At 33.4% G+C, this 13,130-nt stretch overlaps 1 protein-coding gene across 1 annotated transcript in view; it reads left to right on the forward strand.

Moving 5' to 3' along the window:
- The window catches only part of LOC116854101, a 59,047-nt gene that overhangs the window by 15,102 nt on the left and 30,815 nt on the right, over positions 1-13,130 (forward strand). The window contains exon 7 of the mRNA XM_032835688.1: positions 12,030-12,172. Coding sequence (XP_032691579.1) covers positions 12,030-12,172 — 143 coding nt within the window. The remainder of the gene's footprint in view (positions 1-12,029; positions 12,173-13,130) is intronic.

Consider the following 13,130-nt stretch of genomic DNA (forward strand, 5'->3'; position numbering starts at 1 on the left):
AAATTTAGAAAAAATTTCAAGTAAGAGACTATTATTTTGAAGTAATTTTTATGTATTTTATAAGGTAAAATAAAACAACAACGTATTGAATGCATATCAGTAGTGGTTCTCAATTGTGACAACAGGCATTGCATTACACTACAATTTGAGGTTTACTTTTCGGACTTTAATATGCACACACGCAATTTTACATTATTTTTAATTTATTTTATTTATGTTCATGTTATCTTATTTTGCATATGTCGAGTCTAAGAATAGCATTTCAGTTGCCGTCCCACCTTTTGAGTATTACATCTAAAACAGTAATTTGCTATTGTTGTTGTTTCTGTATACTCAATAAAAATAATAATAATAGTAATAATAATAACTTTTCTTTCAATGAAAGGTGTGCAAACCGTTTTGCGATCTACATACAACATATGTCAACCAACATACAACTATATGTCAACTTCCTTAACCCTTTGGGGATCACTGGGACACATGTGTCCCAACCATTATATATAAAGTGGTTCCTAAAGAGTTAATCTAACACTACCGATTATATTTCATAATTAAAATTCTTACGTTAGATTATCGACTCGTTTGATTGTCGATCGTTGATCTGATTCAATATTTATTCAATTTAACTAAATTGTGCACGAAAAATTTACGTAACTCTGAGTTCTTTTTACCTAAATTTTTGTCAGTGTACATTGTATAATCACGACGCTTGTTTGTGCGAATGTGAGTATGTGTATATCTGTAGTCAGAAAATAATTTGCCACAGTGCTTCCTTATTCCTTAAGCAACCGTGGAATGTAGTAATGTAGGGATATGGAATGTAATAATTAGAAGTCACCTAACGTCAGACTTTGGTAATAATTAATTATAAATATCGTCCACTGTTCTCCCGCGCCAATATAATTTCCGAGCGAGCGCGCGATACAATTAATCAAGCGTGACATTTGCGTGTGCATATTGCTCATTATTATGATAACATCCTAATAGGGACGTGACCAGAATTTGCGGTATTTCGATCGTTACTTTGTGAAATCGAGTTTATTATAAGCCGCATGTGCGAGACAATAATTTGAAACTTGCAGACGGTTCGATATTTCGTCGGTTATTTGAAATTTGCTAAAGAATTCCGGTAACGCGAACGCTTCAAGTTATCCGGGAGAGATACTTTGTCGAACATTTGGATAGAGAGATTCACGACGTTTAAGTCAGATAGGATTTAATTCCAACTTTACCATAGTCGAAAATCACGGAAAAAGAGTGAGATAAAAAAATTAGTTATTATATTCAGTTACCTCGAAAGTTGTGTTTCCTTCTTACTTTTTATTTTATCAAATTACGCCAATAAAGTTGCGCCATCAATGGATCTTTAATTATGTGAGCGACGCAAAGGAAAGTAATGGCGACAAACAGCGAGGAGAATATAAAATAAATCACGATAGATGATTGCATTCCTCGGAAGAAAGATAAATAATTCACATGTTAATGTCAACCATTCCATTAATTGAGCCGTATAAGTTTATTCGAGCGGTGATACTTATTATATTTCGCGCTCATGTCTTTCCTTCGGCTCTAGTCTAACTTAAATCTCCTTTACCCTAATTGCGTATCGTATTTACCCTGTTTTTTAATATTCCAACGGTCAAAACTATCCTTTCCTTTGTTTTCTTAGTCGGATATCAATAAACTCTAAATGCCTTTAAAGAAAACATCGCATATCAACACAAGTTGTGCATTCATTATATATTTCAGTTATCAAATGTCATTTAAAACTATTTACGAAACATGTGCTGTCAATACTATCAAAGATAACTTTATATAACAAAGAAATATACAGATTATATAACGTTATAGAACGAAGAGATGAAACACCAATCTTAGTTTTCGTTTATTGAAGCAGCATTTGGAAAACACAACACTGGATGTAAAAGAGGGAGGAAAAGCAAATTGCAATTTTCAAGATAATAGACAAATAACAGAGATGCACAAACTACCTATAGATAACAGAGATGTATTTGAAAACACTGTAGCCGTGGCTCGGGATTGGATGCGCTTGGGGCGTAGGGAAATTCCAGATATACGATAGACGTTTCCTGCAACGTTTTAGCCTTTTCTCAACGCGTGCAGTGCTCATGTGCACAATGCTTGTTTGCAGTGCATGTGTGCACATATAAAACAGGAAGAAAAAGCTACAGCTGGGCAACAAAATAGCGATACTGAATAAAGCATGATTTCAGCCATCGTGACGTGGCGTCATGTTATATATTGCACACACCTGGATACGAGATACAATTCTGTGTCGGCTATATAAAGTCACTAGGTTTTCAAGCTGAAATCCACGACGAATCTATGGCAACGGTGTCATGCATCACATCGAAAGATAATCATTAAAAATTGCAGTCATAGTTCGTGATTATCTCTTAACGATCTATTGCCTGTATAGTCCCTACAAAAAACTCTAAATTAAAAATATATTAATATTTCTGCTTTCTATGTGAAAACGTATAGTGTACACATAGTTGAATGACAACATATTTTTTCTTTAACATCACATTTTTAAAGTTTATTTATGACTTTTCAACTTTCACTTTTAAACTCTGAACTACATAATAAAACTTTACATATATTTCTTATTTTGAGTATTTAAAATACACATATAAATATGAATATAAAAATATGAATATATAATATAAAAATATAAATATAAAAATATATAAATATGAATATATAATATAAAAGTGAATTCTTTATTATCTTTTTTCTCCTTTACTAAAGATAGCAACATCATGTATTTTTATAACAACAAGATTTAAAATACTCCCAAATACTCACAAAGTGACATCAGATGACATATTAATAATTGGTTTGAGAAATAAGAAACGATATATAAGGTAAATGTCCCAGTTAATGACAAACTTAACCTTTCATAAAAGTGAACACGTAGTTAAATGACCATGTCATTTTCAATGAAAAATCTGTCATTTGTAATTGAAAAATAGAACTTTTATTTGTGCTATAGTCATATATTTTCGACATACAAACGTACTTTTTTAGTAATTTAATTGGAAAATTGAAATCAATGTATATGTCTCAGTTAATGACACTTTCAGTTTTAGGCTGTCCCAATTAATAACACGTCAAAAACCGTGTCACTGGCTGTGATACGGTTTTGTATATACATACGTTCCCTGTCATTGACTGGTACTATGTGATATATTTGTCACAAATAGTGACAACGGTTCCATTATTGCTTATTTAGTTTTTTTATAAATGAAATAAGTGTGACTGTTCTTACTCTAATTAATCTATTAGATTGTATTTGATATTCATAAGTTGGTATTAGTATTTTTGAACATTCTCGAAACGTAAACAAAATATGTCAATAATTAATACAAAAGAATAACGATTGTCCTGATTTTTGGCTCTTCTTTCCTTCTTTGTCAGGTTATGTCGACGAAAATATTGTAGATTAAGTTAAACGCACTTGAACGCATTTATTGATGAAAAAATTATAGGCTTCAGGAATTTTTACATATTCATCCAAAAAGTACAGAATTAACATTCTTTACATTATTTTATACTAGCCTGTCAGTGATTGAGACATTATCGTATTCTTGCATATTAATTAATGACAGATAATGTCTCAATCACTGACAGGCTAGTATAAAATAATGTAAAGAATGTTAATTCTGTACTTTTTGGATGAATATGTAAAAATTCCTGAAGCCTATAATTTTTTCATCAATAAATGCGTTCAAGTGCGTTTAACTTAATCTACAATATTTTCGTCGACATAACCTGACAAAGAAGGAAAGAAGAGCCAAAAATTTTAATCTACTAGCACATACTTACTTGCTTATCAGTTTACAGTAATCTTTAATAATTCGTTTTTATCTTAAAGTTATCTTCAAGTTATCGTAAAGTTATCTTAATACTTCAAATCAAGATGAATGTTCAAAATTATTAATATCTGATCACGCTCGTCATTCACATAATTCATTTATAAGCGGTCGGCCATGAAACACATGATAAAGCTTACAAGTCAATGTACTTCATATTATAATTATGAGATATTTGAAAAATGATAGACTTTGCGATGAAACTATTACAAAAAATAATAAATGACCAGCAGAATATTTTAAAATATTATTGAGGTATGAAAAACTGAGATTTTGTAATGTAAAATATTTTCAAAGTGTCACTAACTAGGACGCTGTCATTAACTGAGACATTTACCTTAATAGAAGACAACAAAAAAGTTAGACGGATTTGCGAAACATGTCTGTAATAATAGAAAATTGAAGTATTTTATCGTGATGTATGAGGAAGGAGGTCCTTCAAGTTAGTACTAATCCTATTCTAGTTGAAAATTAATTATTTTTTACGAGAAAAGAGAATCACAAACGATTGCTCTTTTTTTTCCAATTTACTAATATGTTTACGATGTTGCCAGAATTGTGTTCACTTTCGAACATGACGATTTGTGCCGCGTGCAGTCATGTAGTAGTCTCACTCAAGTAAATCAATCTCTTTCCACTTTGATATTGACTCTATCACTGATATAACTCCATATGTCGTCTATGATATCATCACTTTTTGCGGGTTACAAGAGTGCTCTTAATGAACTACCGCAAAGTTATTGTGTAAACTCCATCGTGGATACTTTACGCTTAGGAACGCAATTAAATCCGCGACTTAGGGATTTATATCGCTCCCACTTTTACCTCTTCCTTTCTCCTCTTTCTCCCTTTATGTTGACAATCCTGACGTGTATCGATGAGTTTGTCCAACGATAAAAAATCATCACTGTAAATATATAGTACAAACATAGTTTATATGGATACTTGAGTGTATAATATATTCTGAAGCTTATCGAGGACTATCGTAAACTTATGATAATGTGTGCGAGGGATAACATAATATTTTGTCACGCTGCTTATGGACGACGTTGCGTAACTGACATAATATACATATAGGATAATGTACAAAATTTCCCCCTGTATTTCTTATAAAATAATAATAAAAAAGATCAGTAACTGTATTTCTTATAAAATAATAATAAAAAAGATCAGTAATTGTTACAATTAATTTTTGGTCGCAAAAAAATCTGTTTATTTTTTCTTATTTTTTACGATTCTTCTCATTTTTATCCATTAATACTCAAACCTACAAATCTCGACCCGCATTCAAGAATATTTTCATGCACCATAAACTTTCACTTTGCGTTATCTTATTTTTATATTTAATTCAGTTTGAAATCATTCCACGGAAAGTTCCTTTCGTTAAATTATAACAGACAACGCATCGGAATTTCTTAGTATTTTATAATATTTCGCAATAGCTTTGTTTGACTTTTGTGAGTGAGATATCAGGGGAGTTACAAAAGAGTCAACCTTTTAGCTTGATTATTTTGGCAAGTACACAGAGCCACATCTCAGCGAATTGTAATAATAAATATTGTTTATCTACGAGATGTTGATTACGTAGTACGTACATATGCACACGTGGCTATCGTATTTGCTCACGTGGAAACTACGAGGTAACAGCAGAATTCTACGTGACAAAAATGTGGATGCAACTGAGCGAGCACGTTTATGCGGGATTACCTTAATAGAAGCACGCATGAATAGGATTTTTCGGATAAAGGATAACAATGCCGGTCTGCAAATAGTATTCGAGAGATATCAAGCGTTGCGAAATGCTTAAATTGACTTATACCCCTAGCACTCCACAGTTTACCCTGCTTAGCGCTTCTTTTTCCACTGGAAAAAATGCGATTGGAAGAGCGACTGTGATTTATAGTGGGATATTTTCGCAACGTAATCCTTCTGATATCCTGTAGGATTTATAAAAACACGTGAAAAATAATAATAATTGTGACTCTATTTGATAAGTAAATACATAGGTAATCACTATTTACAAAAGAAATCAAGACGTAAATAACGAAGCGTTAGCAAGAATGCTATTCTAAGACTTAACCTAGTTATATAAGGCAAATAATAACAATATATTATATACAATATTATAATTACAATTTAAAATTGATATTTGAAAGGATAATATAAAATAACATAAGAGATAGAACAAAGAGAAACTCAATAATTGTATTAGTAAAATATAATTCTTGGCGATCTTGCAAAAAGTGGAAAAACAAAAAGAGGAGCGAATTGAAAGAAAAAAGAAGTTATAATAAAAAAAACAGTTCTAAATAAAAAGAGACTCAAAATTTTTTTATTGGTACTGTGTCTAGGAATTGATAGTTCATATTTAAAATAGGCATCAGGTATGGATTCTGAGTTCTGTGAAAGTCGATGATAAAATATATGAAATCAGGTAGATAAATAAAAATTTCATAGAATATAAAAATCAAGACATACACACACACAAATCTCAATGCACGGAAGGACTTAATAAAATAACAGCAACATCATTTTCTTTCGTGGATACTAAATTTTCTCGTTCGAATGTTTTCATTTTACAAGAGTGCATCGCGTGCAGACGCGAAAGTGATGAGATTAATAGCTACGCTGATTAATTACGAGAAGAACGCAAAATCCCGGTGACGCTAAATCATGCGACGACGCGTGTGTTAGTCTATGAAGCATTTTGGAGGCACGATATTTTCGTAAATTACACGCGGAGGATTTGGAGACACGTAACGACTCCCGAACACATAAACGTTGATTGGCCTGGCAGTCGTCTCGACTCAAGCTTACAACTCCACAGGATATTGCCGTCGGTACAGCAGGATCAAACAACTGGCGATTATGACCTTGAGTAACTCATGTAATAGACAAAGGTCAGACGAATTGAATCCTCGAGACAGCGATTAATGCAAAATAGCGTGTTATCAATGTTGGGCATTACTCGGTTAAATTTCCTTCGACCAAAATAATCAGTAAATCGATAATCAAAATTAGTTAATCATCATATATAAAATCACCAATAATTTCAATTGCTGCAATTAATTATTAATTGGCCATAGTTACGTGAAAATTCAACCTACAAGATGATGATTTTCGAATTGTTGCTACGAATTAGTAGTTAATACGTTTTTCCATATAAAACAAGATAGATCCAAGTCTTATGGACGTTAAAACTAATTAAAAAACAGTTTTTATTTTCTACTAATAACAATTTTTTAATTTGCATTTTTTATACTCACTTTTAAGGGTTAAGCTTGTTTAAGGGTTAAATATTTTCTGATAGATAAGAAAATTTAATCATGACTTCTTAAACGATTGCGAAGAGAAAATCTCAGTGCTATCTGTATTTTTTAAATTATGTATCAAATTTTCATTTTTATTTTTTCGAAAGTGGTTTGTATTTCATGTGGGTTGGATCTTGCAACTACGGTTAGTTCGATAATATCACATCAAATTTTGATGTTATTGATTATATATACTGATAAATAATTAATTTCACCAATCGCGGTTAAATTTCGCGTGATTATATATACGGAGATTGATTAATTTTGATGATTGATTTCCTGTTTATTTCCTGTCAAAGAGCGAATTTTTATCGATTGACGCCCAACGTTGCGTGCTATCTTCACTATCACCTTACGGTACTTTCCGGTGTCGGATTATCGATTTGTCCATCAAATGCGCCGCGGTGATTGTAATATCGACTTCCGATTATTTGCGCGTAACGGTTATTTTCGGTTAATTTATTCGTGTTTATCATGGGACATTTATGTTTACCGGAACAAGCCTCAAGACCGTAATTATTTCTACGTAAACATGTCTGACAAAGTCACGTGGAACGTGTGCGCTACTGATAATTTGTTTATGAATATCTGACAATACATGCAGATAACGCGCTCTTTTGTTGCGTCAAATCGCGACGACTATACAATTTCTTCTTCGAATTAAAATCGTAATTTAAATCCCGCGAACGCGCGCGTTTATGTTGACACATTATACTATAAATATCTCATTAATTGGATAGATGTGCCGTATATCACGATCGCATAATAAACGCACTACATCGCACTCTATATGCGGGGCGCGTAATGTCCTTTCGCAAGAGTGAGCGGAATTGGTCGGAGCATAATTTTTCATATTCGTATATTTCTCGCTCCAGACGTGGGACTTGAAAAACTCACGTGTTGAATTTCTCTGACTTTCCATTTTTCTTCTTTCTCTCTCTTTCTTTGCACATGTGATAGCTTCGAACATATTTGAGCCAATGTGAATAAATATTCTTCTGTCATTCTAGATGGAAAATCATGAATTTACTACGTATATGTGTGTACACACATTTCATTTATATCCATTTATTTACCTATTTATATACCGCGATAAAACTCGCAAAAGGCAGGCCTTCGCGCAGCATTGCAGATATTCGGAGACGAAGATAGAAACCTGGGAAACCTGAGAGGAGAACCGACGGGTGTACACGATCAGGGGGATTACTTTTAAAATTTTCACAAAAGGATCGCGCTGCGAAACTCATTTTCGATTCGCTTCGCTTCTCCGTTCGTTATTCCGCAAAAATTCCGGAGGAATATATCGTCTGGCCGAAGGATCCTCGAATATTTAACGCCATGGCCGCGCACTGCTGACGCTCTGGGCATACCTCTGGCCGAGGAAGTTCGCCGTGGCTCCAACACCATTATTAAGGGGAAGGCGCAAACTATCGTATTTAACGAAGAAGAATGTATTCTGGCGCAGTCTACGTAACTGCTTAGACATTTTGCGAAGGAGCGTGGCTGCACATATACACCCCGCAGACCGCTTATTTCCGATCGCAGTGCAGCAGTGTGTAAATAAACGACTGGCGAAGCCGTTCATAATGGATGAACGCAACCCGGGTGGGCGGTGGCGATGCCGTGCGCGCGGATCTGATTATTTTTTATCCCGAAATTATCGCTCCCTCACGCGCGAAGTACACATTGACAAGAACCGCGTGGCACCGTTGCAAGATCACAATGAGCCACCGCGAAAGTTGTCATATATGTGACCCACTCTTCGACCTCTTCGCTCACATCAATTCGCTTGTCAATCCGCCCCGGAAAATAATATTTTGAACGTGCTATCGAATTTTTCTCCGTTATTATTTCACTCGACGAGGATTACGGACTCGAGCAAAGCAAGAGAGTAATATAGCGTAATATTTTTTCAGGGAATATTATTATTATTATTATTATTATTGAATATAGACAGGAAGGAAAAAATCTTCTTTCAGAAACAGAATACAGAAATTTTTTGTTTAGTTCCAATTACAAGAGAAGTTAACAAATTATTAAAAAAATATATATATATATATATATACAGGGTGTCCGGTAACTAATCGAGCAACCGCCGTGTACGAGTAGAACGGGTCAAAATAATCATAAAAGTTAGATACCATTTTGAAATTTTCTCAATATTTATTCCGTAATTAATTAAAATGTAATAAGCGAATGAGCTCACGAGAAGCGGTAGGACAGGCTCTGTGTGTAAAAGAAATGGCTTACCTCTTAGCAACGATGAGTAAACAACTGATTTCGAGGCGGAGTAACAAACAACACGTATACGTTACTCCGCCTCGAAATCATCTATTTACTCATCGTTGCTAAGAAGTAAGCCATTTCTTTTACGCACAGAGCCTGTCCTACCGCTTCTCGTGAGCTCATTCGCTTATTACATTTTAATTAATTACGGAATAAATATTGAGAAAATTTAAAAATAAATAAATATTGAAAAAATTTTAAAATATATAACTTTTATGATTATTTTGATCCGTTCTATCTGTACACGGCGGTTGCTCGATCAGTTATCGGACACCCTGTATATATCCGTTGGAGAGATAATCGTTATTGCGAAATGATTTATATAGCATCGTTTTATTAAAAAAAAGACAAAATTTATATGATGAATTTATATGATACTGAAAGAAGTATGTTTAAGAAATAATTTTTGTCCCCAAACCGACTTAATTGCGTCATTATGACTGCCAGCGTTTTCTTTCGTATTCTTTATTATCTCTCGAAGGAACTTTCTTCTTTTGAGTTTACTACAGTCTTATTAATCGTCTTATATCATTTTAAATGTATAATTGGTTATTAGCAAAGTAAACTAGATCAGCATTTTTCTTCAGCGATGAGACGTAATCGTTAAAAGCGGAATTTTCATAGAAAATATTGAACATTTCGTCGAACTTCTCGTCCCGACACTGTGGCCATAAGAAATTGAACTAGTTCTTAGAAACTGTGTCACCGAATTGACATAACAATCATACTAGTAACAACAGAGAAAGATACAGAGGAGAGAAGGGAGAGAGAGAGAGAGAGAGAGAGAGAGAGAGAGAGAGAGAGAGAGAGAGAGCAAAAGCGTAGGTGCGCCAAAGATGACGCTTCACTCTCGACACTTTGCCGATTGATAATGATATTTGTTCATCTGATGAGAATCTGAATACTTACCGATGAGTAAGTACTTGCACTGTGTAACGAAGAACTGTTCTCGGTCTTGACGTCAATAATATCGACGCCCATGGAGCCTGGGACAAGATATACCTGTCTCTTATTCCGTCTTCATTATGAAAATCTCAGTGCTTCGTACGCTTTCTTTCTACAAATTAATGGTCCGCATTATCGCGAGAGAGAAATGCAATGTCGCGGAATAACGAGTCTTAAGGGTGTATTGCCTATATCTCAAAAATAATGAAAAAATGTTGTATGAATTGGAGATTAATCTATATTGCGTTTAAAAGACGCAATATGATCGTAGACAATTTGACATTCATTCAAATTCTGGATTAAAATTTATTCCATTTTGTACTATAAGTCCAGAAAACATGATAATCACAACATCATAAACATCAAATAATGTTTTAATGACGTTTGAGAGAAAGAAAGAAAGAGAGAGAAAAAGAGAGAGAATTTAAGTTAAGAATTCTATATTAAGAAAGTCTCTAATGTTAATAATATTTCATTAATATGTTATTTGATAACTATTTGCTATTTTGAAACATTTTAAATAATGCTTATATAAATATATGATGATCTTTAGTAAAAAAAAAGAAAATTAAAAATAATGAGAAAATATTTATTCTTATACGCATGTACTTTAAATATTCAATATTTAACGCAACTTGCATAAATTATATGCAAAGTTTTATTGTGATTTAGAAGTAAAAGTTTAAAATAGTTAGAAATAATATAAAATAAAATTAATGAACTAGAAAAATATGATAAAATAAAATAAAATATGTTGTTCAATTATACGTATATTTACTATATATTTTTAAACGAAGAATAGAAATATTAGCGTGTTTCTAATTTTTAATGATTTTTTCAAAGATTATATAATACATTCTTAATTAATTAGATAATATTAATATATTATTATATTATTACGAGCAACATTATCTGCCAATCTTCTTTAATTAATAATTAAAAACCTACAAAATTATTAAAAAAATGGTAGAGGACTTTTTTGTTCAGTTTGATCTAATGTACAAGCACATGATGGCAAACGTCGCCATTACAGCTCATCTACCATCTATCTCGCGTGATTATTCACAAATCTTTTTTAATTAATAATTATTGCGATAATCACAAAACGATATAGGACTTTTATGTTCACTTCAATTCGTACTAGACCTCCACGAGAGCTTCGAAATTGTTCTGGGACACCCTATATAAAAAAGAGGAGTGAACAAAATTTATTTTTTGAGGACGTAACCGATCTCGTAAGAAAACTCCTTGTTGATTTATTGATCATCACGTTGGCCGTTGCTCACGTAATATTTTTACAAAGAAATTATAAAACGAAAATTTCTATGAATATATACGTGAATGCATATAAAATAAACAGTAAAATAAGCAGTAAAATAAACAGTTTTACACTCGACACGAGATATTATCACGATAAAATTGGACGTATTAGCTGGCGATTTAATCATTGAATTTGCTTCGTTTAAATTTATGACGATTTCGATATTTCGCAAAAATTGGAGATATTATCTGTGCGCGAGTTCGAGAGATTCTGACGTGCTTAGAAATGTGCATTGCGATTAAATTAATTTTTTTTCTTTCTCTTTTGCAGTGTAACCAATTATTTCGTGGTGAATCTCTCCGTCGCCGATTTGCTGGTTACCATAATATGCATGCCGGTGGCCGTCAGTCAAGCAAAGTCGATCGTGTGGAGTCACGGTGAACTCATGTGCAAACTCTCTTCTTATCTACAGGGTAAGTATTTTCAGTAAAGGAAAGATTCTACAGTAGGAAAGCTTTGATATTTTAGGCTTTCGCGGTGTCCATGCATATTAGGTTTGGTTTCCGGATTTGAGCCGCGTGGATGTTTCTTTGTTCGCGAAACGTCGAAATCAAACAAAGAAAAATCCACGCGGCTCAAACCCGGAAACCAAATCTAATAAGTAGGAAAGCTTCTCGAAATCGATCACTCTCTCATTTATGCACGATAACGTGACTCGAATCTCTCATTGTATCGTCATGCACGCATTTTATCGTGTTTTATCCGATATTTTCATCGTTTCACTTCTATATATAAAAAAAGAACTTTCATATTTCCCACTTTTTCACCGCTTGCTGCAATTACGCGTTATCTCTGTCTGCAGTAACGTCACTTTCATATTTCACAACGTATTTTTTTACACGTGAATCTGTAAATAACAAACAAACTGCTACTCATGATACGGTGTCGCGTACTGCGCAACGGCAATAAAAAGAGAGAAAAAAGAGGAAAAACAACTAGTCGATGAAAAGCCCACATCGCCGATGAGGAATTTTATCGTTTATAACTTCGATCGATCCGCCGCGATTACCTTGTCGAACGTTTATCAGACAGTCCGGCGATCTACGTAAGCAACTCGATTATGCGTCGTTCTACGGCGGTAATGGGTTCTTGTTTTGCAGAATAATCGATTTTAATACCGTTCGCTGGTGCTCGTGCGCGTTCAGCATCCTATAGAAAAAACTGACGTTATTTTCACCTAAAAAGAATCCCACTCTCATCTTTGGCTCTTGCGCTCCAATGAAGCGTGCGAACAAGTTATGCATGTTTACATTTCTCTAAATCATTCGCAGGTATTTTTCTTCAAGACTTGAAGTTTTTGCTCACTCACTCGAAGTATTATCCCCTAATTTAAATGCAATTGTTTAGACAATTTAGTGGAGCGTAATAATA

This window comes from Odontomachus brunneus, unplaced genomic scaffold (genome assembly GCF_010583005.1).
Source record: "Odontomachus brunneus isolate Ranch 3 - 2012 unplaced genomic scaffold, Obru_v1 Obru_scaffold_008, whole genome shotgun sequence".
NCBI classification, from domain to species: domain Eukaryota; kingdom Metazoa; phylum Arthropoda; class Insecta; order Hymenoptera; family Formicidae; genus Odontomachus; species Odontomachus brunneus.